The sequence below is a fragment of the Prionailurus bengalensis genome, chromosome C1 (assembly GCF_016509475.1).
Source record: "Prionailurus bengalensis isolate Pbe53 chromosome C1, Fcat_Pben_1.1_paternal_pri, whole genome shotgun sequence".
NCBI lineage: Eukaryota > Metazoa > Chordata > Mammalia > Carnivora > Felidae > Prionailurus > Prionailurus bengalensis.
In genome coordinates, this window is record NC_057345.1 from 12518659 (window position 1) to 12544909 (window position 26251).

General features: G+C 59.2%; 1 protein-coding gene across 1 annotated transcript in view; it reads left to right on the top strand.

Moving 5' to 3' along the window:
- ARHGEF10L (Rho guanine nucleotide exchange factor 10 like) overlaps positions 1-26251 on the top strand; it is a 142638-nt gene that overhangs the window by 34898 nt on the left and 81489 nt on the right. Inside the window, 6 exon segments of the mRNA XM_043573887.1 lie at positions 902-981; positions 6319-6504; positions 7273-7336; positions 20226-20317; positions 22172-22255; positions 25942-26111. Of these exon segments, the coding sequence (XP_043429822.1) occupies positions 945-981; positions 6319-6504; positions 7273-7336; positions 20226-20317; positions 22172-22255; positions 25942-26111 (633 nt within the window). The 5' untranslated portion in view covers positions 902-944.

Here is a 26251-nt window from a genome sequence, read left to right on the forward strand (position 1 = left end):
ACTGGAGAGGAAAAAAACAGGCACACAGCCAGTTTGTGGCAGGGGCTGATTGGGTTGGAGGGCTCGTGCTTTCCCTCCAGGACTGATTCTGGCCTCTACAGAAAGGTCTAGAAGGACAGCCCTTAGCTCGGAATCGGGGGAGTGCCGGTGGGGAGTGGGGAGAGCTCTCTCTCTCACCGCGGGACTTCTGGCAAGGTTGGCTGCAGGGCCCGGGAAGCCCAGCAGAGCCCCCACTTTGAGGTTGTGCTCCCGGCTCCAAGCATTTGGGATTCTACCCCTGTCTCTGGCCATCTGCCTCTCTGCAGCCTTTTACTTCCCTTACGCCCATGTGCCAAGGCCAGTGGCCCCTCGCCAGCTGGCCAACCCTGTGGGGCAGGACGGGGAGAGACAAAGAAAGAGTGAACGGCCTTCAGTGGGGCTGCAGGCGGGGCTGGTGCGAGGGGCCGGCCTCCAGGGAGCTGTGGTCAGTGGGCAGCGGGAGGAGGAAGTGTCCAGTCACATCTATGACCGTGCAGGCATGATCCAGCTTCTGGAACACAGGGGCCTGAGTGTGGTCCTGGCCTCTGGGGCTGGAGTTTGCCTGCAAGCCAGAAGGGATGAGAGGGGTTGTCTAGCCGGACCCACTGGGCTGCCCCGGGTCTCTGGTCTGGGGTGGCCAGGGTTTTCTGGGAAGATGGGGTTATGGCTCTGCAGCTGCTGGTGTTCTGGGTTAATGATTTATGGTGGGTGGGGGCTGGGCCCTTTCTGGGGCTGTCCTGTGCTCCCGGAGCCGCTGGGGAAGGAGCCGGAGAGCTGGCGGGCTGGAGCACCCGGCCGTGAGCCAGTGACCCCTTTCTGTTGACGAAACTTTGCCCTTAAACGCCAGCTAATTAGATTTCTGGCCTTTTTTTTTTCCCCACAGGCGAGCGGCTGGGACGGTGCTGGTTTGAGCTGGACCTTGTCTGATGGCTTCCTCCAACCCTCCTCCACAGGCTGCCATAGGTAAGGTACCCCAGGCTTCCCGCCCGACCCCGCTCTGAACGGGCCCCGGGGCTGGCCGAGGGCCACCGGCCCTGGGCGTGAAGCCTGCCCTGCTGGTGGTTGGCTGTGAGCTCTTGGGCAAGTGACTTCACCCCTGTGCCTCAGTTTCCTCGCCTGCAACAGGGAAATCATAATTTCCTTGTCACACAGAGTAGGCTCCAGACGAGGCTTGAGTCTTTATCTAAGATGCCCCGGAGACTTTAAACTTTGAAGGCCACAACCCTTAGACGTGACCGCAGCCGTGTCGTGTGCTTGGTGGGGGGTGGAGGGGAGTGAGGCTTATGAGTTGAGGGCAGCGACCCCAGGTTGGAGGGGAAGGCATTGGGGCCGCCCGCCTCCATCTGCCAAGGTCCCGAGGTCAGGTCGTCTAGCAGCGGCAGGGTCACCAGAGGTATCGAAAAGAAGAAGAAAAATCCATGCTTATGCTAACAAATTATTTGTTGTTAATCTGAGATTCAGTTCGATGTCCTGTGGTTTATCTGGCAAAGCCTGGCAGTGGGGCCTCGGACACCGTAGGCAGAATCCAGAATCCAGAATCCTGGAGGAGCTGGACACCCTTCTCCCACTGGGCCCAGATTCCTGTCCGTTTATCCTCCTTTGGGGGACGCAGATAGCAGAGAGGTCCCGCCTGAGGGCTTTTTTCACCAGCCCAGCCCTGCCACTGACACCGTGGGCTTGGCTGAACGACTTGGTGACTCCGTGGCTGTTTCATCAGCCGGAAACATGGGGTTGGTAATGACACCCTCTCCTGTGCTGTTGCAAGGTTTAAATATATGTAAAGCCCGGGTGTGTGGTGATCAATCGCTCAATGAATAGAAGCTATTATCACCATGGGGTGTTGCGGGACAAGGCCAAGTGTGCCGGGCTCTGAACCCCGGGCCGAGACCAAGGAGAGGTCCCTTCCTCCCTGAGCCCTCGTGTTCTTCTCTGAAGGGTGGGGACCAGCACGGTGAACCCACCTTCACGGTGCAGGGTGGCTGCTCAGGCGTCCTGCCTCCCCCGGCCTTGCCGGGGTTGGCTCTCCCGAGGACGGGAGTGCGTCCAGGAACATCAAAGGCATATGTGGCTGGTTCTGGTCCTGCCACCTGTCGGGACGGGTGGGAAGGGCTCAGTTCAGCTCTCATTATCCAGGGAGGGGCCTTCTGATTTTCCCTTCTGATAAGGAGCCACGTCTGGTTGCCTTGGGTCTCAGGAGCATGGGAACAGGGCTGTGGGGACCAGGGCATCTTCTGATGCCCCACTGTGGCTTTGATCCCAGGATGCCCCCTTCCCTGCCTCCTGTTGCCGTGGGCATTTTGCACCCTTTCTCCTGCCCAGCAACAATGAGGAACACAATGATTTTATGATTAAACCCATTCGGTCCCATTCAGCAAACATTTGACAGGCATTTCCTTGTTCTGGCTGCATCTGAAACTGGGGCCAGTGCCACCTGGTGGAGACAGGCTCTTTGCCACTTGCGGATTCTCTGAGAACTTCCTGTTGTCTTACTAAATGAAACTCAAATCCCCCGAAACACCTCTGCAGTGTCCCGTCGCTGCCCTCCTCCTCGCTCACGTCTGCGCCCCCACTGGCTCACGGGCCGTTCGTTCCCCGCTCCGGCCGTGGCCGCAGCCTCTGGAGCACCAGCTCGATACGAGCCTGTCGGACCTTCACTCGTCCTGCAAGGCCCTGTGAAGGGGCAGCCCCGGCCAGCCTGAGCCCCCCTCTGCTGTCGCTGGGCACTGGCTCAGTCCCTTGTGTGCTATGGCCATCTCTTGCCATATTTGCCGCCCGCCTCACCTGCAGTGAGCTCCTTGACATGAGGGGTCCCGTCTTACTGGCCCAGGGGCTGCTGGGAACAGTCCTTGGGATGCAGGCGTGACTGTATTGACGGATGTCCCTGCACACAGCGTGTGGGCCGGTGGCTCAGCGGGCCAGGCCTGTGATTGGGAAGGCCTGCCCATCTCCCTGAGGGCCTGGGGCTGGGCTCTGACTGAATAATAATAATAATAATAATAATAATAACAACAACGAAGATAATGGTAAGGATGCAATGACACAGGACAATGAGTGGGACCATTGTTATCAGAATAGCTAATGTCAGTGAGCACGTACCTCACACCGGGTGCTTTATAAGCATCAGTTCATTCCGCCCTCCCGTCCTCACCCCGCCCCCTCTGCTCGCCTGTGAGGTACTCACTGTCACTGTCCTCCTTATGGGTCAGGAAGCCGCCGCCTGTGGGGATAAAATGACCTGATGCTCAGGCAGCATCTAGGAGAGCTGGGGTTGGAGCCCAGTGGTCTGGCTGTGGCACCCTAGTCACCCTGTGACACTGGTCATGCACACAGTATCCCTGCTACCTCTCAGGCAGATTCGAGTGGGCAGGGGCCAAGGGCACAAGAGGGAGAGAGAGAGAGAGAGAGAGAGAGAGAGAGAGAGAGAAAGCCAGGGAGGGGCAGAGAGAGAGGGAGACACAGAATCTGAAACAGGCTCCAGGCTCTGAGCTGTCCGCCCAGAGCCCGACGCGGGGCTCGAACCCACGAACTGTGAGATCATGACCTGAGCCGAAGTCGGACGCTCAACCGACTGAGCCACCCAGGCGCCCTGTGGTGTTTTTAAACTTTTAATACCACGACCCATAGACATGGCAACAGGAGTGTGTGTGTGCACGTATGTGTGTGCGTGTGTGTTCAACAGATGCTTGTTGTGCACCTACTGTATGCTGGCACTGTACCAGATGCTGGGGATATATGTGACAGTGGACAAAACAGACCAGAATTCCTCATGAGCTCACGTACGTTCTAGTGAGGACCCAGTAAAATAAAAGCGTCAAACCTCGTTGCTGACGAGGGCCGTAGGGCAAAGTAAAGCAGGCGAGTCAAATGGGGAGTCCCAGGGTGTCTCTGTGGGCAGTTTCGCTCACGGCAGCCTCACCTGCAGGTGACCTGTAGTAAACACCTGAAGGAGGTGAGAGCAGGAGAAGATGCCTGGGGAAGAACATTCCGGACCCCAGGACTGAAAGTGCAAAGGTCCTGAGGCAGGAGCACATCTGGCACGTTCACGGTGTAGCAAGGAGACCAGTGTGGCTGTGTGGGGCGAGCGAGGGGAGAGCAGTAGAAGGTTCTAGACCACCTGTACGTGCGCGTGTGTGTGTGTGTGTGTGTATACCCTGGAACAGAACTATCAAAAGCAATATCGAGAGTAATCCCAAGTGTGACTTTATAAACCTAAAATATTTAAAAATATCTCAAATAAGCATTTCAAAAATGAAACAAAAGGCTGCCCGGGGAATCCCCTAATTGATTTTGTGACTCACCAGTGGGTTGAGAGCCAGAACATGAAAGCTACTAACCTGGCTTCTGACTCAGCGCCGGGATTTCTCATGTCAGTTCATCATCTCAGGGCCCACCCAGCATCCAAGGGGGCAGCAGGGCTCAGTGGAGCATGTAGGATGGGAACTAACACAGAACGGGCATTTTTGGGCTCGCCACCAGGGTTTGGTTCCCTGACCTGGGGGAGCGGCTTGTGCCCCTGGCCACACCATGGCCTGGAAGGGTCCATCCTGCTGACTTTGGCCCAAGGGGCCCCCTAAGCTCCCAGGAGGAGAGGTGGGCCCCCGCCTCAGTGGTCTCCGGCTAGGGGTGGGGGAGGGAGGATGAGCTGGAGTGCAGCTGACGAGGGGACTTCTTGGATTTGGTACATTTGCACCTGGAATGTTCTGCTCTGCAAACTCCCAGGTCGCGGGGGGAAGGATTGGAGTTTTCTAATCCAACAGACTGCTGGAATTGGATATGCCCATCAGTCTGTCTGCTGTTCCATCCAGCTGTCTCTCTGCTCCATGCACCTCGCTGCCTTCTTACTCATCCCTCCCCGCCCCTAGCACCTGTTGGGGCCGAGTCCACAGACCAGGCGATCCTGTCTTCAAGGATCTCAGGCTGGGAGGGGCCGTACCTACAACAGGTGCCCTGGTGCCCCACCTACCCTGTCTGTTCTCAACCTGGGGTGATTTTGTTCCCCAGGGGACGTTGGGCAATGTCTGCAGACGTTTCTGGCTGTCACAGCCGGAGGGCAGTACTTGCTTCTAATTGGTGGAGGCCGGGGCTGCGGCCATACGTCCTCCTCCAGCGCCCCCACCACAAGGACCCTGCGACCCCAAAGTCAGTAGCAGTGAGGCTGACAGACCCGGACCTGCTTCTCAGTTCACGTTCTTGGCCTCATGGGGTGTTTTTATTCCCCAGTTTACAGAGGGAGGCGTCAGGGCTCCGAGAGCTGAGGTGGCTTGCTCGGAAGCACACAGCACGTCAGGGTCCCAGGCAGGACCGAAGGTCATGCTCTAAATCATACGGTGTGAGCTGCATACAGAGGGACTGCTTAGGGCCGCCGGAGGAGGGGTGGTCAGCTTTGCAGACTTTTAACACCAGGCCACGCTGCCCTCCGGTTTTGGAGCGGGTTTGCAAGAGGCCGGAGGGGAGGGCCAAGTGAAAGCCTGAGGCGCTGTCCAGCCCCAGGTTCTAAGAAGGGAGCCCTCGGAGGAAGACTGAGAACCTCAGCTCGGTGATGTAGGTGGAGAGGTGAGCGCCTGGTCAGCTCTTTGGGAGAGACGATCCGTTCGTTTTCTTGTTTAACAGAAGTTTCTGGGTTTCTACCCCAGGCCAGGCCAGGACCTGTCCCCTTCAAGGGGACCGTAAAAGGGGCTCTCAGGGATCTGAGGTCCGTCTGGGAATACAAACGAGCACAAGTCACATCACTGCAGGTCATACAGGAATGGAGAAAACAGGGCTGAGTCGAGGACGGGGTGTGGTGGGGGCAGGGCTCGGCTTCGGTGGAGCTTTGATGGATGGCAGGGGGCATGGCTCCAAACACTTGCAGGCGGCCGGCTGTGTTTTATGCCGCTGCGGTGTGCAGGCCAAGCGCGTGTGTGCTCACTCACACGTATGAAAAGCACGTGGGTACACACGTGGAGATACGCACGAAGGTGCGTACCCAGCCACACGCGAGCAGATGCATTTAAAAGGCCCCCTTGCTTACAAAATGGGGAAATAGGGAACAAGGGCACAAAGACGTGCGTCCGAGTGTGGATGTGCTCACGTTCTCCGTGAAGGCTTTCTCCCTCCCCTCTGTCCGCTGCCCACCTGCTTCGAGCCCTCACCGAACCACAGGTCACTTCTGGTGCACAGGAGGGCCGGCTGGCCCCGGGCAGGGGTTTACTCTAGCCTCTGGGAACTGCCCTCGCTCAGACCCCAGCTGCTCACCCGCTGCAGATACCCCCCTTGCCCAAACCCCAGGCCCTGTGGCCGCTGACTCCTCCTCCCTTCCAGGAGATCAGCTGGTTCCTGGAGGCCCTGGCCCCTCCCCTGAGGCGGAGGACGACCCTGGAGAGGCTTTCGAGTTTGACGACAGTGATGATGACGAGGACACCAGCACTGGCCTGGCCGTCCCGGGCATTGCTCCCGAGAAGGACATCGATGCCCCACTGATCCACTGGGACTCCGCCCCCATCGCTGGTAAGGTGTTTTGGGGGAGCCTTGGGGCCTCCCATTTCCAGTCCGCTGGGGCTACAGAGAGCCAGTGGAAGATCCAGGCTCCCAGTGATGCCTCCCAGGCCCCACCACGGTCCCCAGAAGCAGGAAGGGAAAAACCATTGAGAAGAAGTTGCATTCCACCGCTTCCCTTGGGGACTGGACATTCCAGGCATTCCTGCAGCATCTGGTGCACTTTGACACATCATAATGAAAGTGGTTTTGGCCCCGGGGTTGTGCTTTGGACACAGCGGGTGCCCAGGGCTGTGTCTCCCGAGCCCCTCTTCCTCAGCAGCTGCTCCCAGGGAATCACACCAACCAGAGAAGGAGGCTCCCAGAAGTCCCGGAGGGTGGCTCTAGGGGTGGGAGTGCCCTGATAAGCCTGATGTTAAATGGCAGCTTCTGGGCTCTCGTATTGTGTCATCTGGGAGAGACTGGGGACCGGACTAGCAGGAACCTCCTGCAGGCTTGGGGACAAGAGGCTCCTTGAGGAGCTGGGGGGGCGGGGGGGGGAGGGCAGGCCCAGTGCAGGTAGGGCGGCTGGTTCTGGTCAGAGTTGGGATGTGGGCCATGGGGGTGGGAGTGGGGGTGGTGCAGGTAGGACAGGTTGGGGAGCTTAATGACAGCCGGTGCAGTGGCTGGGGGAGGGGAGGCAGGAGCCCAGCAGGCACCCGGGAAAGGGGGCGGGGATGGGCCCAGTCGGTAGAGACCAGCCTCGGGCCTGACGGGCTCTCCTCTGCTCTCTTCCCCCAGACCCAGACCCAGACCCAGACCTAGACCCAGACCCAGACCCGGTAGCCTCACCACCCCAGACACAGTAAGTGAGCCTTGTTCCTTTGCTTTGGCGGTTGGAGGAAGAGACACCAGGCAGGAGGTGTGAGAGAGGGTGGCGCTGTGCCCAGGAGGGCTTGGATGGGTCTTTGGCTAAGGAGGGACGCATTCAAGATCCGTCAGCCATCCCCTCTGTGGCCTCCCCAGCCAACTCTGGGGCGGGCTTCACATTTGGGGCTTGGGAGTCTTACAAGCAGCGGGTTCTCAGGGTTTAGCTCACTGCTGCTTGCTGCCTGGCTTCGGGGACCTTAGAGAGCACTCCTCTAAAGGAATTCTGAGTGGTGGATTGAGGGCCTGGGGCCGGGGCTTTAGATCCTGGCCACCCTGGTTGGGGGGAGGGGTACTTGAGTCTCCTTTTGTCTTCCTGGTGTGGGGAGCCAGGGGGACTGAGGCTCAGGCAGGTGTCTCCAGGCTGGCTGTCTCAGAGATGCATTTTGCCGCCTTGGGCCCCCGGGAGCCAAGGCAGCCCTGGATTCAAGTGTAAATGTCCCTGCATTTGCCATCTGGAGTGGGTGGGCCCTGGGAGGGTTTCTGCTGGGCCAGAGGTATGGGCCGGCCTCTCCTCCCTGGCGGGGGATCTGAACTGAATCAGCAGCCCTGCACCCACTCGCGGGGAGTTCTGCTCTCCCAGGGGTTAGAGCCCTCCAGGGTGGGCCAGGAAGGAAGCTGGCCAGAAAGGCAGTCTAGTCGGGGATGCAGACACAGGAGAGCGGCCTAGAGAAGGATGCACAGGGAACTGGGGACACCGATGGGAGGGGGCCCAGGAGGAGAGCTCAGGGAGAGGGGAGGGGAGGGGAAGAGAGTTTACTGGAGGAAGCTACTGGCCGAGGCAGGGGGGGGTGGGAAGGGGAGCCGGCCATGAGCTAGTGCAACACTACCCTCAAGGTCTGGTGCTCTTGCTTCCCTCAGACCACCCTCCAGGAGAACCCCGTTGCCCACTCGGGACTGTCCCTGCCCGCCTTCTCTCTGTGGGTCCTGGAGGCCGGATTGGATGTCTGGCCAGTGCTGGCGCCGTGCCGAGGCGGGGACCCAGTGGCCTGAGAGCTGCTGCCATTAATTACCATGTTGTTTCCATCAGCCCCACTGGGCAGGTAGCTCAGAGAGTGTTTCAGGCACAGGGGCCCAGCCTCGGCCTTGACCCGCCGCCCGCCCCTCTGCAGCACCCTTACCTGTCCTGGGACTCGCCCTGGAGCAGCCCTAGCCCCCTTGAACACCATCTCCTGGTGGCGCCAGGGCGTGAGCTCTCGAAGGTTCAAATCCCCACTCAGCTCTTCTCCAAATGGGTGGTTTTGGGCGCCCGTGAACCTCTCTGAGCCCCACTTTCCCCATCTGTAAGGCGGAAGTAATAGCCATCTAGGAGCATCGTGGAATAGGAGAGGCTGGTGGAAGGACGCACTAAATATGCACCTTGTGTTTGCTTCTACTCCGCCTCCTGTCTGGGTGTTCCCAGTGATGGGGCCTGAGGGACGGAGACTGTGCGCTCAGTGCCTCAGCCTCTTGGGCTGGGCCTGGGCTGCCCGGTGAGTCTTGCCAACACTTGGCTTGAATAAATGTCACTTTTGAGTTCCCTGACTGGGCAAAGCCCTCTGCAGAGCCTCGGTCCTGGCCGGAGTCCTCAGGGGCCTCTCTTCCTGCCCTTAGTTTCCCGGATGGAGAGATTGGGGGGCAGGACTTGTCCAAGGTCATGCGGTGAGACTCCGGCAGCCTCGGACTCCTCGTCCAGTGCTCTCTGCCTGCTCCCAGTGGCAGCCCTCCCTTCCGGGTCTCTGTTTACTTCACTTCCAGCTCCCTGCCTGGGGGGTGATTTTCTACTTTGGAGTCCTCTGGGAGAAGAATCCGTTCAGATCACTGTCCTCCTTTTTACCTAAGGGAAGGAGGAAAAAAGTTTTGCTGTCCTTTTTTTTTGTTTTTAGACTTTCCTAACGGTAGTCTCTCAGCAGAGGCTGCTTTGAAAGAGCAGATGGCCGAGCGGAGGACATTTTCACCCTTTCACTGGTGAAAGGGACCTCCACGGCCCCTGCCTGCGGGTCTGGAAATGGTCCCTCTGCCTACCTGGCCTCAGGAGGCTCCTGACAACGGGAGGCTCCTGACAACAGAGTTGGGGTCACCGCCCAGGTCCTGAAGTTGCTGCAGCCTCAGAGCCACCCATCGCACTCCCATCCGGGCCCTCGTCCCCAGCGGGGGAGGGAAGCGGGCCAGTCCTCGTCCCCGCCGGCCAGCTGCCAGGCAGGAGCGAGGTGGGTAAAGTGAGGGCTGGCGTCCGGGGCCCGAATCACCCGGCAGCCTGGGCCCTGAGCCACGCGGAGCTGGCCTCGAGTCCTGCTCTGCGCTTAGCTGTGCGTCATTGTGCAACTGGCTTCCTGTCCCGAACCTCACTTCCCAGGGGTAAGACGGGGATCATAAATCTACTCTCTTGCAGGACTTGCACGAGGCGCATGTAACCTTGATCCCGTGCTCAGTCGGGCTGGCATGCGCCGGCCGCCCCGGATGTGTTTGCTGTTGTTATTCTGGGTCCTGGTTGAGATTTGGTTGTCGAGGGAGCCGGCTGGGCTCCGTACCCTGGGAGTCAGACCGACCTGGGTTTGACTGGGCTCTCAGCAACCAGCTACCCCAGCTCTCCCAGTCTGCGCGGGGAGGGGAATCGTACTTGCGGGGTGGGCGGTGGCGAGGCTGGCTGAGGCTGACTGGCAGTCCGGGTACCCTGGCGGGGGCACTGGGTCCGTGTCTGACTTTGAGGCCTGTGGACTTCCTGGTCCCTTCACCGGCTTGGCCAGGGGGGGCAGCCAGGCGTCTACGGGGTAAACAGAGCTGCTGGTGTTTCTGGGCGCACGGTGCCGAGGCCCCTGGGGTGATTTGAGGGTCAGGCCACCCTGCCCAACAGTCCCAAGGAGTGAGAACAACCGGGGTCTCATCCGTCCTTGCTGCTGGTCAAGAGCCACCTTCGAAGTGCTCAGCGTTGGTGACACTTCTGGTCGTGGCACGAGACATATCTATTGCTGGAAAACAACCACAATAACAGCGGCAAAGTTAATGGCAGTGATAATGATCGTGTTTACTGTGTGCCAGGCACACTGAGCTAAGTGCCCACTCCCGCTGATGCCTCCCATCTGCAGGAAGTAGACCCTGTCCTTACCTATGGCACAGGTGGGGAAACTGAGGCTCAGGGAAGTTAGGCGGCCAGGGTCACGCGCAGATGGTATGTGTTCATTCAGCCCGGAGACTAGGACCTTGGGCCTCTCCAACCAGAGGCTGGGCATTGGCCCCAGGCTGTCCTCCAGGGATGCGCTGGGGACTCCAGGTGCAGACCCAGAACCTCAGGCTTCGGGTCATGGTGGGGGTTGTGGCCAGTTCCGTGTGGATGAGCCGATTGTGCGTGTGTTTAATTGGGGTGAGGATTTTGCCTGCTAGGGGATTTAACTTTGCCTCTGAGTTCTTAGAGAGCAGTTTGCGAGCGGTCGGCTCTTGGGGGGCCAAGCAGGGTGGCCTCGGCACTGCCTGTACATGATTCTGGCTGAGGTCCCTTCCTGTAAAGGGGAGCAGAGTACCAGCGGCCCCCTCCCCTCTGGTAGAAGGGTGTGGAGGCATGTCTTCCCGCCTGCACGTTGGCTCCCTTGGGCGCTGGTGGTTTGGGCGGGGGAGGGACGCATTGCATTTGCTGTCGGGTCCTCTTGGCTTAGCACACTGCCCGGCCTAGGGGAGTCCTGAAGGCATCGTGTGGAGTGAATGGTGGGCGCGGGCGGACAGAAGGACCAGTGGGGTCTGAAAGGCAACCTTCCGTGTCTCCATGAAGACGAGAATGGGAATTTGGAGCCCGGGCTTCGACTCTGGCACTGACGGAGGCCGGTGGGAGGCAGGCTCTCCGTGGCTGGGTGGCTGGTCCCACTGATGCTGGTGGTGGTGGTGGTGAGCTAACACCACGAGCTAACATCGTCTTGCAACTGATCTCTCCCAGCACCGCAGCCGAGGGAGATGGGATGATTGATCTTGCCCACTTTTTAGATGAGGAGCGGAGGCTAGAGTTGAAGCGGCTTAGCTGTCCGTTGTTGGAGCCTGTGGGATTGGCCTTTCCTGGTGGACTTTGAGGCCCATGCACTCAAGCACCCCGAGCTCTCGCCGGGGGAGTCTGGCTGACGAAGCAGCCCGGAGCACCAGTGCCTGCTAGAAACAGGGGCGTGTGGGTCGCTGGCTTCCTGTGTTTTCCCTGGACTCAGGCCCGGGCCTCTTACCTCTGAGGGCACCGGCCCCCTCTGGGGTTGTTTGCTTTTCCTGCCCGGTTTTGCTGCCATCCCAACAGGGCCCCCTGCAGCCTTAGTATTTCCTGCTGGGTCAGGCTTTTGGCTCCTGTCCGGGCTGCAGGGATGCTTACTGGCTCCCTGGACGCACCTGTCCTGCCCCTTCCTGGGTATCCAGACAAGATGGACTGGTCAGAGGCTCTCACCTGGGCCTGGACGCCAGGGAAGCAGTTGGGCAGCTGGATTCCCGGAGGTGCCAGGGAGCCCCGTCCTCCCTGGACACCTCCGGTGCTGGGAGGATCCGGCCGGGCACAGGGAAGCGGCATTTGAACAGAATGGATGGAACCAGGGCACTGGAGGGCCTGGCGGCGGCCTGTGGCTTCTGAGGCTCATGGATGTGGGGAGTACGGGGGTCTTGGGAGGGACGGCTGGACAAAGCTGGAGTGCCCCCAGCCCCGGAGGAGTTTCTCCCTGGCGGAAGTCAGTCACCGGCTTATCACTCAAGGCTTTATAGACTGGCTGCAGCCCTAGTCTGGGGTTGTTTATGCTCCCGGGCTTGCCCTCAAACTCACTGTTTCTACAAATCTGGGGCATTCTCAGCCTCCTGCGTCCTCTTCCGAGGGCTCTGTGTGAAATCTGAGCCCTGGCAGAGGTCACTGCCCCTCAGAGGAAGATGTCCTCGTGACAGGGTTATGGGGACCAGGCCCCTTTTCCATTAGAGACCTCTCTCTGGCTCCTTGCCAGTCCCGAAGTGGAAAAGCTGTATTGTTTTTTGTTTTTGTTTTTCCTCCTCCCCACCTCTGGTTACGAGGGGTTTCCACATCCGGAGCCATAGCCTTTGGATCCCGGCACAAAAGTACCCAGCATAAGAGCCACACGGTCTCTCCTGAAGAAAGGTCCCCACGTACCCGCATTCATTGCACTGAGTACCCCTTTCGGGAATCTGGTGAAGCCCATCCCTGGATCCCTGCAGCCACAGGACGCTGTCTTCTTCCTCTCTCATCCCTGGTGCCTGGCGTAGAGAAGGTGCAACCCCAATAGTTTCCGCGTGCACGGACTTTATGTGGTCCGTTCCATGCATCTCCTAGCTGTGGCGGGCAGAATAATGCCCCCCCCCCCACCCCCCACGAAGAGTGCCATGTCCTAATCCCCAGCACCCGTGAGCATGTTACTGTCTATGACAGAGGGACTTGGCAGGTGTAAGTTAAGGATCTGAGAGGGGGCAGATCCTCCTGGATTATCCAGGTGGGCCCTGTGGAGCCACAAGGGTCCTTATGAGACAGGCAGGAGGGACCCCAGTCAGAGACTGAAAGATGCCATGTTGGGGGCGCCCGGGTGGCTCAGTCGGTTAAGTGTCCAACTTCGGCTCAGGTCATGATCTCGTGGCTCATGAGTTCAAGACCCACGTCGGGCCCTGTGCTGACGGCTCGGAGCCTGGAGCCTGCTTCGGATTCTGTGTCTCCCTGTCTCTCTGCCCGTCCCCTGCTCATGCTCTGTCTTCCTCTCTCAAAAATAAATAAACATTAAAAAATTTTTTTAAAGAAAATATGCCACGCTGTTGGCGTGGAACATGGAGGAGGGGCCTCGGGCCAAGGGATACAGACTGTGCTTCCAGAGGCCTGGAAAAGCCGAGGGAACGGATCCCCCCCCCCCCCCCCCCCGGGGCCTCCAGGAGGGCACAGTCCTGCTAACACCTTGCTTTTTATCTTTAGTGAGGCTCATGTTAGAGGTTTGACCTACAACTGTAAGATAATGCGTCTGTTGTTTTAAGTTGACCAGGTTTGTGATCATTTGTCCCGCAGCAATAAGGAGACTAACACACCTGGAAAAAGGGAATCATTATGGATCCCATTGTGCAGACCCAGAGGGGTGCACTTCCTGGCCCCGGGGTGGTGCTGGCCCCTGAGCTCCAAGCCGGAGGGCAGGGCTCTGTTTGCTTCCCCCCCCTCCCCCCTGCAGCCCTCCCCGCCTGCGCAGGACAGTGCTGGGGTGCAGGTCGCCGGTATTCTGCTGGCTGGCTGGCTGGCTGGGCGCCCCCTGCCCCTCACCCCCATGCCTCCAGCTCGCACGTCTTTGTGGCATGCCTGTGATGTGCCCGGCGCTGCAGTGACCCAGGCCGACAGTCCCTGCCCTCGGGGGGGAGGGGGCGCTGACATTCTGTGCCAGGCTGTATTATTTTCACATGCCAGGCTCTGTTTTAAGAGTTTTACCTGCCTTATCTCATTAATCCTCATGACCCCCTCGGAGGCGGGCACTGTTATAATCCCCATCTTACGGATGTGGAACCAGATGCCGAGGGGACATGGCGTCAGCCTAATGTCAGCCCAGAGCTGAGGCCAGTCAGCTTCCAGAACCGGGGTTTAACCTGCCGAGGTCTCCCACCCGGATCCGGTTTGGATCCTGCCCGCCCTACGCGTGAGCTCCGTGACCCGGGACCCGTGGGTTGCCTTATCTGCTTAAGCCTCCACTTCCTGTCTGTAAAGTGGGAAGATAGACTGGCTGCTGGAGCCGTGTGTGTGTGTGTGTGTGTGTGTGTGTGTGTGTGTGTGTGGTGGGGGCGGGGATGAAATGAGATGCAGGGATCGGATGCTCAGCCAGGCCAGCAAGCCGGCTCTTTGTCACTGTCCCCACAGGGTGATGGTCTGTCTGGGGCTGACCCCAGGGCATGAGGGACCCGTGCTGGCCAGCGGGCTGCTTAACATTTCCAGAGATGCGTCTCCTTCCTCTTTGGCTTTCTTATAATAGGCATACATGTTTACTGTAGAAAAATTAGAAAGTACAGAAAATGACAGACTAAAGCGAGCTTTAATTCCACCACCGTGTGTTTCTGTCCAGCTTCTTTGCTGCGCAGATATGCAAGTATTCATAATATTTTTTTTTTTATAGAACTGTGGTTTTATTGCACATGCTGTTTCATGGCTCATTCTTTGTCCTAATTGCATATTGTGAGCGTTTTCCTGTGAGAGCCTGTATTCTTGTTCAGCACCCCACATGGCTCTTGATAAGTTATTGCTGGGGGGTACAGTGCCTGCCGTGATCTGACCCCCGAGCCCAGGGCCCTCCAGATGTCAGAGGGGTGCGTGCGGCACGGAACGTAAGGGGGGGGGGCCGTGTCAGCATCCGTGGCTGTGGAGGGTGTCCCCGGGGGCCTTGGCACTCTGTCCCCAGCGAGAGCTGTGCTATGGGTAGCAAGTCAGGGGTTCTCTTTCCCCCCAGACTTCCCCCTGGCGTCTTCTCACCTCTCAGGGGGTGGCAGAGGACAGACAGACTGGGTCCCCGATCCCTTCTGTAGGAGAGGGATGGCCTGGCTGTGGCTGCAAAGAGGCACGTGCCTGCAGGTTGGAGGCATTGCTCTGGGACCCACAGCCCAGGACCCTGTAACTGGAGGAGGGACGGAGGGGAACGTGGGGAAGGGAGGTGGCACACTGGCAGGATTTATCAAGCGCCAGCCCCCCTGCTAAGTGTTTTAAGTGCTCGCTTTGTTTACTCCTTACCAGAACCCTGCCGGGGAGGTATCCTGGCCCCATCTCGCAGATAGGTTGTCTCGTTAATCCTTGCTACAGGAGGCAGAAACCGTTATTCGGCCCATTCCACAGTAGCTGTGGGACACGGCGACTGTCCTGGCCGCCCAGGACACGCCGAGAAGCCCGTGAGCCCGGTTCCCGACCCTGGCTGCCCAGGGGAAGCAGCGGGCAGTTTAGAAACGCCGATGCCTGGCCTCCTCCGGATCACCAGCTCAGGACTGCTGGGCCGGGGCCCTGGCCGGTACCTGCTGGGGGCTTCCCGGGCAACTGCGAGGGCCACTGCTGTGAGTCATCTGACCAGATGATCTTTAAGGCCCTTTGAGCTTTAATGTGTTATATAAACTGGAAAGTGGCCAGCGCTGAAGAGAAATCTGGTAGCAGGGTTAATCTGGGCTTAATGTTTTTGTCATTCTTTTGTGTCTCTTGGTATGTAGGGATGGAGGCGTGATGCCCTGAGTAGGACCGTCCCGGGCAAGCCCTCTTGTCAAGGCCCGATAAGGCAGTCGGTATTCCGGTCCTTTCTATTCCCCAAGGGGGGATTCTTTCCTCCTTTGCGTTTTTCACACTTTGCCCTGGAAAAGGCCCTGGAATGCCCCGTGTGTGCACGTGGGATGTATGTGTGTGTGCACAGGGCACAAACCCAGCCTGCGGGAATCCTCGGGCCATTAGGGTTTGTGTGGTGTTCCACACCGCGTAGCCCCTGGGGAAGGGACCCTGTGGAATCAGCTGTGCCTGGAGATTCACTGAGAAACGGGGGGCTAGACCAGCAGCTGCAGGGGTGAGGCCACTGCCATCGTCTGGAGTGGAGCTTTGATCGAAAACAGGCCGGGGAGGGCACCCGTCAGCATCGATCGTGCCCCCTGTGTGCTGGGGCTGACGGAATGGGGCGGCCAGGACAGAGCAGGTCCCTGCTGTCCCGGGGCACTCACTTCCCTCTCCTCTCTGGCTTTTCCCTGGATAGCGAGGAGATGGGCACAGAGGCTGCTTGGAGCTGCGTGGTGGCCTAAGTCCGGTGGAGAGTGCACACCGGCGTTGGGGGACCAAGGAGGCGTCCTTTCTTCTGTCTCCTGCCCCCTCGTTTCCATCGAGCTCCTTGTTCTCCGCTCCTGTCCGCAAACCGGGCTCCTTCCCCCTGCATCCTGGTGGCAGTGGGCTCACCTCGTGAGACTGGAGTCCTGTTAGCGGCCGGCCTGTTTCTCAGGTGCAAGCTGAGAGGCGTCGAAAGTGCCGGAAGCTCAGATAAGCGTGAGATAGTTGGCCTCTCGTTGACTTTTATGGCTCTTTGGTTATCTTGAAGCATTGGGGAGGCCCCCAAGGGAGGGTTTGCTCCCACGGAGAATTGTGGCCGGGCAGAAGCTGGGAGAGGCTGTCCTCTGGGTGACTGCAGAGCGGGTACCCTCAGCCTCATTTCCTGCCACGTCCTCCGCTTCCCTTGCCCGGGAGGTACTTTCTCCTGCGAGGCTTTGCAGGCAGATTGCAGCTCAGCCTTGCTGACCAGGTGGCTTGGGGGGAGGTTCATCCTGAACCTCAGTTTCCTCATCTATAAAATGGTCGTGATGAGACATACACTTGTGCTCAAGGGGTCTCAAGCGTTCAACACAGCATGGGGTATGGCATAGGCACCAGCCAAGTGCAGGGCAGGGGTGGGTGATTATCTCCAGCCCAGCCTAGGAAGACCCGTACACCCAAAGGCCCTGGCCTTTTCCCTCCCTTGGGGCTCCCAGTCGCTCTGCTTGCCTGAGCCGGGGCGGCAGCAGGGGTGGGCACGAAGGTGATTTCTCTCTGCTGGAAGATCCCCACTCCCAAGCCCAGGGGCACAGACTAGCTTCTCCGGTAGTGGAGGTGGCTTAGACCTGCACTGTCCTGTACAGTGGCCATTAGCCACGTGTGGCTATTTAGAATGAAATGACGTAGAATGAAATAAAATGAAAACTTAAGTTTGCTGTGTTTCGGTGATGCTTAGCCCAGAGGCTCGTATTTCAGCCACTCCCGGCTTTTAGTATGTCATGTATTATTTCCAGAGCCCTCCTAAAGCTGCCTGACCTCACCCAAAATACCCACTGCCTTTTGATGTCACCTTCAGAGTTCACCCAGGGCCTCCTCGGGTGTTCTCTGGCTGAATCGCAATGTAGCCTTGGGGCTGGCTGTTAGGATTTCTCTTGGACAGAGACTGGAACTTGCATAGGCCCAGTGCTCTTTCTCTCCTTCCTTTAAACATTTTTTTAAATGTTTTTATTTATTTTTGAGACAGAGAGAGACAGAGCATGAGCAGGGGAGGAGCAGAGAGAGAGAGGGAGACACAGAATCCGCAGCGGGCTCCGGGCTCCGAGCTGTCAGCACGGAGCCTGACGCAGGGCTCGAACCCGCGGACCGTGAGATCGTGACCTGAGCCGAAGTCGGACGCTCCACCGACTGAGCCACCCAGGCGCCCCGCTCTCCTTCCTTTTAAAAAGTCTGCACACTCAAGCCAGGCTCAGTGGCGTTATGACACAGCAAATATGTGATGTAGTTGAATATCTAAATGCCGCTTGTCTACTTCCAAGTGGTCTGGTTGAAAGAAGATAAAACTTCGTAGGCAGACGGGCTTGTAGATCCCAGCTCCAGCGGATGCACTGAGCGACTTTGGGCGAGTGAAATGGAGTCTTTGTGAGTCTGCGTCTCCACGTGCGGAATGAGGATCACAGAGCCTGCCTCGCCTGCGTTCTTGCGAAGTGAAATCGGAAAATACAAAGCAAACCGGGAAGCGTGCAACAGGTGCTTTGTAATGGTCACCGCCTGCCGTGGTCAACGTATCGAAGCAGAGAGAGTCTGTGGTTGGGCCACTTTTGAGCCAAATCGCCAAGCTGGCGTGGATGGGGGCTGGAACGGGTTTGGTGCCGTCCGAGCATCTGCAAGATGTCTCTGGGTTGAGGAGGTGGGGGGCGCAGGGAAGGGAAGGTGTCAGGGAAGGGAAGGTGGCTCCCGTCAGCCCAGCACCCCGTCCTGGTCTAGCCCAGCCCTGTCTCTCACTGGCCCGTGGAAAGTGCTACCCTGGACTGAAATATGCCATCTTCCTCACCCCGGGGTGACACTGCTGACTTCTGGCCGTAAAACGTGAGCCAAGATTTGCTTCTCCAGGGCTGCCCGTCACCTAGACCTGCACTGTCCTGTACGCGGCCACCAGCCACGGGTGGCTGTTTAAAATTAAATTACTTGCCGTGGAACAGAACTAAAAGTGAAGTCCTTTAGTCCCCTTAGCTCCAGTAATGAAGTTCCACTCATCACATTCCAAGCACCCGGCAGCGTGGCTCGCCGGACGGCACGGACAGAACATTAACAGCATCACAGCCGTCCATGCTCTTGTACCTGAGCCGCAGGTGTAGGAGCCCACGCGGGGCCAGGCAAGCTGGCTCCACGTCTGGCTCTGCCACTCGGGCAGTGTGACCGTGGCCAGGTTCCCCCGTGGGCCCAGCGCCCACAGGTGGATGCAGGATTCACCTCTTGGCTGCTCCTGGTAGGTGCTCCCTCCCCCTCTTCCTTCTCATCCCCCCCACCCCTTCTGCTGCCTCCTCCCTCCCCTCCTCCTGCACTCTCCTGATGTGTGCCCCCCACCCTCCTCCCAGGGCTCTTGTGCGGGGACATTCCAGTCAATTCTTGGCAACCGTGGCTACTGTCTTGGACCGTTTCAGGTCCCTCTGGATCGGCAGGTGTGGCCTTTAGTTTTTTGAGGCTGGACTTAAAAAATAAATAAATAAAAAAAACCCCAACATTCTTCCTGGAATAGTTTTAGATTTGTAGAAAAGTTGCAAGGGTAGCATACAGAGTTGGGTATACCCAACAGCCCGTTTTCCCTGTGGTTAACATCTTACACGACCACGGAACGTTCTCTTTTCTTTTCTTTTCTTTTCTTTTCTTTTCTTTTCTTTTCTTTCTTTTCTTTTCCCTTCCCTTCCCTTCCCTTCCCTTCCCTTCCCTTCCCTTCCCTTCCCTTCCCTTCCCTTCCCTTTTCTTAACATTTGTTTATTTTTGAGAGAGAGACACACACACAGGGTGTGAGTGGGGGAGGGTCAGAAAAAAGAGGGAGACACAGAATCCGAAGCAGGCTCCAGGCTCGGAGCTGTCAGCACAGAGCCCGACGCGGGGTTCGAACTGATGAACCCTGAGATCATGACCTGAGCCGAAGTCAGACGCTTAACCGACGGAGCCACCCAGCCTCCCCGACCACGGAACATTCCTTGAAAGTGAGAAGGCAGTGCGGGCACACGACCATTCACTGAACTCCAGGCTTTATCTGAGTCTCGCCAGGTTTTCTTCTCACACCCTTTTCTGTTCCGGGATGCCGTCCAGGCTCCCACGTTGTGCACGTACTTGTTGTATGTTTAGCCCGGTCTGTGACAGTTTCGTAGTCTTTCTTCCCTTGCTTTTCACGATCTTGGGAGTGTTGGGGAGTCATGGCCAGGGGTTTGTAGAATGCCGGGGTTTGTCTGGCGCTCTTCCTGCGATCAGACTGGGGCTACGGGCGTGGGGTTACAGACGGCTTCTCGTCGCATCCCGCCGGGGTACACGGCGTCACGCGTCATGTCGCGGGAGATGTTCACTCAGCCTCTTGGTTGAGCTGGCATTCGCTGCCTGGCTAGTTGTCCCTCTGAGTCTGTGCAGCCGGGAAGCTGGCCTCCGGGTCCGGCCCATCCTCACGTCGTGGGGGATGAAGATCTGAGTCCCGTGCCTGGTTTTGTGAAGCTTTCCAAGACCTCATTTCCCACAGAGGCAGGGGTCCCCTGACCCCAGCCCCCATCCTGCCCAGAGGAGAATTGGCGATGGCCAGCCCACTGAGTCTGCCCCGGAAGAGAGACGGGTGCCCTTGCATCCAGGCACCTGACCCTCAGCACTGGGGTCTTAGGGTGCTTTCCAAAGATGGGGAAACTGAGAGGCGGCGAACCCAGCGGCGGCCTCCCCCGCTCTCCTGACTCACGGCTTTGGGGGCCAGGGGCTCCTGGGCTTCAGCCCCCCGCCCCTGCACCTCATGCACCCTGCCGTCCTGGTGAGGGGCTACCAGAGGCTTCGAGAAGCCCGTCCCTCCCTGCTCAGCGGCACCGTCCCTGTCCCCGCTGGCTCCCTGACTCTGTTTCTTGGCCCGCAGGGTGCCACCGGTGGTGAGCAACGGGGATGCTGTGGGTGCTGCTCTCTCCGGGGTCCGGCGCTCCAGCTGGAAGCGGAAGAGCTCCCGCCGGAGTAAGTGCCCCCATACCGCCCCCCCCAAACCTCATCTTAGCTCAGGAAGGTGGTTCCGTGATAACCTCAGAGCCCCTTCCTCAGGCCCAGAGGGCTGATGTGGGCTCCCCCGTGCCACAGGGGCGTCCTCACTGGGTGGGCTGCCGCAGGCTTGGTGGCAGCTCTGAGGGGGACCGGCCGCTGCCCATGCCTGGGAGTTGCCCCCATCTCCTGCCCGATGGGAGCCATGGTCCAGGAGTAGATCGTGTGTTTGACCGCTTATCTGTTCCCCCGAACACCCAGAAGCTCCTACAGCAGGGCGGATGGGCTGGCAGTGGGGTGCCCTGCTGCCCAAGACGAGGTCCCTCCCGGGAGCAGAAGCCACCAGGTAGGCAGGAGGTCACCTTGCAGAGGGCAAGGTGCCAGGAGGGGGAGGCGGGAGTGAGGAGAACCTGAGAGTCCTGAAGGCAGAGAGGCGGGAGCAGGGCTCAGGGAGAGAGCATCCAGGCAGGGTCCAGCTGTGCAGGAGCCCCAGTCCCCCCCAGCCCCAGGGTGGAGGGGGGACATCTGGCACCCTGGGAAGCAACGGCCTTGGTGTGACGGAGGGTAGCATCCAAGGGGTGATTGGGGCGAAGTGAGGCTGCATGTCCCCAGCTCCGGAGATGCTGTGGGGTGGGGGCAAAGCCATAAGACAGGGTGGGGAGCCTGCAGCCCAGTGGGGAGGCTGATGGCCAGAACTAGGGACCTGAAGAGAGGTGAGCAGGTCTCAGAGCCATGTGGGAAACAGAGTCCGTATGGGGGTGGAGGAGGGGGTCGAGGGTGAGGCTTGACCAGGCTCTGGGGGCCCTGGGGGCCCCGGGACAGCCAGAAGCACTGAAGTTAGGATCGTGGGGATTTCAGAGCCCATCTGGTCCTGTGTCTTCTGCGAAGGGCGATGGGGCGAAGACAGGCTCCCATCAGGGTGGGGACTGGTTTTCCAAACCCTGGCTCTGTGGAGGGGGGCACACCCCTAAAGAGGGCAGAGGTTGGGCCCACAGTTTTGAGGGAAGACCTCCTTTTTTTTAATGTTTATTTTTGAGAGACAGAGAGAGACACAGTGCGAGCAGGGGAGGGGCAGAGAGAGAGGGAGACACAGAATCTGAAGCAGGCTCCGGGCTCTGAGCTGCCAGCACAGAGCGCCAGGCGGGGCTCTTGACCTGAGCTGAAGTCAGGGGCTTAACCTTAACAGACTGAGCCGCCCAGGCGCCCTGAGGGGAGACTTCCTTAATGTGTCCATCCGGGTAGCTGCTAACAGGGGCAGAGTGCGCGCCTGCCCTGCCCCCTTCCAGCCCAGCAAAATACTGGCAGAGGGATGTGTTTGTTTGCTGAATTCTTCAGCAGTCAGGATCCTGCTGGCTGAGTTTTGGGGGGGGCCTCTCCTTCACCCCACTCTCCAAATCCATCTCCCCTCCCCTCATTCCCTGTCCTCAGTAGGGCCGCTTTGCCCGGCCACCTCTGGGTGGGAGGTAGTTCCTTTTGGGTAAGTCCCTTGAGGGCTTCTGGGCCCCTGAAGATGTCCCCCGGGCCCCAGGGCACAGGCGCAGGGTCGGCTTCATGCTCCCTGCAGGTGCCGCGAGCAGCTGCGGCGTCAGCCAGATGGGCAGGCCTGTGGGTGGCAGGGAGGCAAGTGGGGGTCTGCCGCTCGCCAGGAGGGTGCCTTGGGGCGGAGGGCGGGGAGAAGCAGCGGAAGCGTGTCCTCCGAGAGGAGAGCAGCCGGCAGGGGCTCCCCAGGGGCCGGCGGGGCGGCGGGAGGGAGCCGCCGGCTGGCGCAGTCCTGCTGGCAGCCCGGCAGCTGCCTCCGCCCCTAGCGCTCTTGTCCTCTCCCTTCGCTCCCAGTCGACCGATTCACTTTCCCCGCCCTGGAAGAAGATGTGATTTACGACGACGTGCCCTGCGAGAACCTGGATGCCCATCAACCCGGTATGCCTCTTCCGCGCTTCTGTGCCACCTTAGGGGACGGGCCGGGGGGCGGGGCCTGGGGAGGGTCGTCTTCTATTTGGCTCCCCACCCCACCCGGCCCTGGCCGCTGCCTCCAGCTTTCACCAACCTCCGGTAGTCCTGGGAGAGGATGGTGCCGGCTGGGGGCGTGGCCAGGCCGGGGCTGGGCGGGGTTGGGCTTCTGGGGCAGGGACCCCGGGCTGGCTGCTGGGACCCCCTGGCGGCGAGGGCGGACCTGGCATTTCACCTCCCCAAGCCTGCCTCGGGAGAACGGGGTGGTATAGTCCGGGCTTCCCAGGGCTGCTGGGGAGAAGGGCAGCTCGTTAAACCTGACCGCTGAGGCAGAGAGGGCTCCAGAAAGCCTGTGCCTTGCTTGCTCTGGGCCCAGGGAGGCCGGGGGGCGGGGGGGGGGGGGGGGATTGTGGCTGTAGAGAGGAAGCAGGGTGGGGTGGGGGTAAGTCTGCCCCAGCTGCCCCCCCCCCCCCAACCGCCCCCCAGCATAGAGTCAGTCACCCAGCAGGAGAGAGCATCACTCAGATCCAGGGAGGAGGAATGGTTAGTAACTTCACGGTCAGAGCCGTCTTTGCCCAAACACATCGGGGTAGTGACTCTTTGTGTTTGATTTCCTGGAATCTGCTTAGAAACTTTGATTTGGGGTATCGTGGCCTCAGTGTACAGACGAGGAAACTACAGGCAGAGCTGGGATTTGAACCTGGTTATTCTGCCTCCAAGGCCGCTGCTCTGTCCCCTGCCCTGGGAGGATTTGGGTGGCATCTTATGACCGCTGACGCGCATCTGCTCCCACCGATCTGTCAACCCCTTGAGGTCAGCAAGGCAGGCCCAGTGGCTCCCGGGGACAGTTGCATCTGAGAGCTTAAGACACCGTCTCCAGATCACACAGCCCGTGTTTGAGGGGCTTCTGGTCTGATAGGGGTGGCCAGCACCATCTTGGGCTGTGCGTAGTCCAATGGGGGAGACACGCGGATAGCACTACAAGGCCCCAGGGTGCCCACAGCCATGCTCCCGACTCCTGTTCCAGGGGCAGGGACAGGTGGGCTGATGGTATGCACATCCCTTTAGCAAGTCCCGGAGGTGCTTGGAACATCCCTGCTGCTTGCTCCTTGGAATCCAGGGAGAGGAGGGGGAAGGGCACGCTGTATTGGGCGGCAGTGGGGTCTTGCCGAAGGTCCTGAGTGGCTGCAGTCCATTGTTTAGCCCTGTTGGGCTGTCCTCCGCCTGAATCAAATCAAGCAGCACATTACTTGGCCCCAATCTTCACTGAACAGGGATCACTGATATGCCATCCTGCACTTGACCCCGAGGTAGTTACAAGCAGGCAGCCTGGGAGTCAGCTCCTGAGCCTTCAAGTGGGGGACCGTGACACCCATCCGAGGGCCCCCACCCTCACGGCTTCGGGAGGGTGAGTCCCAGGAGGCTGTGGCTGGCCCTCAGTGGGTGGTCAGCTCAGGGCTGGCCCTCAGTAGGTGCACTGCACAAACGATGGTGCTGTCGTTACCACGTCTGCCAGGGCCCAGCACTGACCTTCACGGACCGATGTGGGCTCAGTGGGCACGGGAGAGGAGGCTGTCAGCTGAGCAGCAGGCCACACATGCAGCCCTTGGTTCAAATCCCAGCTCTGCCGCTGATTAGGGCACAGAGCTCCGTGCCTTCGGGCCTCGGCTTCTTCATATGACATCAGAATATCATCCTGACCTCATGGACTGTCATTCTGAAGCTCTGGGGAGTGTCACATCAGAGAACCGCTTCCTATCTCTGGACCTCAGTTGATGCATCTGTAAATTTGGGACAGTCACAGCTGCATCCTGGGCTTGTGAGTTTGCCGTGAGGTAATTGACACAGAGCACTGAGCCGGTGGTGGTCTGTGCTTTGCAGGGGGAAGCCGTTCGTGAAGCCCGAGGCCCCGGGAAGCGGAGGGTGGGAGCCAGGATCCCTGTGAGGCCCCTGAAGGCTGAGGCTTTGGCCTAGGCTCAGGACTCTGGTGGCACTGTCTCCACTGGAGAGAATATTTCTAAATGAGCCCAGGAGGTGGTCAGGTTAGCCGGCCTCATAGAAGGCAGCGTGGTGAGTGGAGGGAGCCTGAGTCTGCAGCTCCTTCTCTCTGCCCTGTCTGACCTTGGACAAGCCACCTGTCTTCTCCAGGCCTCTGTTTTCTTGTGTTTCTAATGAGGCGGTGATTATTTGTACCCCGCCGACCTTAGGGTTGCGGGAGAATCCAGCAAGAGAGGTGGCTGTCACTGAGGATGTAGGCGGGTGGGAGGCCGGGGCTCATGGAAGCGTGGGCAGGTGGGCATTCGAGATGCTGCCTGGCTTCTTCCTCAGAGGGAGCCCCAAGAACTGGGCTCTGCCCCTTTACTCCCCGGTCATCGGGCCTCCGCTGCGGTAATAAGACAGTCGACCCAGTCTTGTAAAGGTCATAGCCTGGTTACCAGCTGCTCCTGTCCCTGGAGACGTTAGTCACTATTATCTTTTGCTTAAAAAATAACCTCATGCTCCCTCCTCATCCTGAGACCTGAGCCCCCAGCTAAGCCTCAGTGTGTCTGTTCTTTGGGTGACAGTCTCCCAGACGCCACACTCCCCAGCTTTCCGGTAGGGGCTCTGGGGTCAGTGGGATGATTCCCGGGCCCACGCAGACACTCCCCCCCCCCCCCACCTCAAAGCAAGGATCAGCTGCTCTTTACTGAGCACCTGCCATGTGCTACACTCTTTGCTAGAGCTTTTGGTTCATATTTTATTTACTCGACCTTTTCTGGCTTATTGTTGTCGCCGTTTTTGCAGAGAGGTCTCCAATAACCAAAGCTCCCTGTTCTGAGCAGATTTTTTAAAAGAACCCTTCCCAGTGCTGTATTTCTTGTGCGTTGACAAAGGCATTTTCATATTGGTGCGCTTTTTGGGGGTCTGGCCTCGGTGAGGCCTGCAGTTTGGTTCTCCCTCAGGTGACAGTCCAGGAAGTGCAGCCCAGAGGGGTGGGAGCGAAGGCCAAGGTCTCGGGATGGGAGAGCTGGGATTACCTGGACAGCAGCTCTCCCACCTCAGCCTCAAAGCTGAGCATCTCACTCCGGATTTGACAGGGACCCTGGGAGTACCCAGGCCCCTGAGGGGACCTGTTTCTCCTGGCCAGTGGACTCTCAGCTCTTTGTCCCCCACTTCTCCAGTGGGGCTCTGGAAGACAAGGGAACACTCCTGGACGCTGGGCCTGGCGCGCCCCCTACTGGGCCATTCTGGACCTGCATGGGAAACTCAGATTTGGGAAACTCCAATTTAATGCTCCCAACAATTTCCATTTTGATCCCCCCGAGGATGCTGGGGCTGGAGCCGAGGGCCCGATTCAGGACTTGGTTCTAGGTCTTGTCTTTCCCACTGAAACATGCCCCGAGGTCCAGGATGAGCACTCAGATCCCAGAAGAGCAATACTGAGGCGTGGGGGGAGGGGGTTAAGGAGCCTGTTGCGTTCCCGACTCGTTTCTTGTGCCTCTACGGTCTTTCTCGTGTCCTCCTCGCTTACCAGGTGGATGTTGTGTGGTCCTCACCCCTGCTCTGTGGACCGGGAAGTGGGGACGGAGCCCCACCTGCCTGCCTGGGTCAGGAATCAGGTCTGGTGGCCTTGGTGCCAGGGCCTCCCCTCACCAGCCCTGTTCCCTGGCCTGCAGGGGCGGAGAGGAGCCTGCTCTATGAGGATGTGCATCGGGACGGAGCGCCCAGGGAGCCCGAGGACCTAGGCTGGAGCTCCAGTGAGTTTGAGAGCTACAGTGAGGACTCGGGGGAGGAGGCCAAGCCAGAGGCCGAGCCTGCCAAGCACCGAGTGTCCTTCCAGCCGAAGGTAAGGGGTGGGCACCTCCCACCCTGGCCAGGGCTCCGGGACCCCCTGGGGAGGGGGTGAGGAGGGTGGGAAGGGTTGGCCTCAGACTCGTATCCTGTTAGGGAGCCCCCCCCCGCCCCCAGGAATGTACAGTGAGAGGG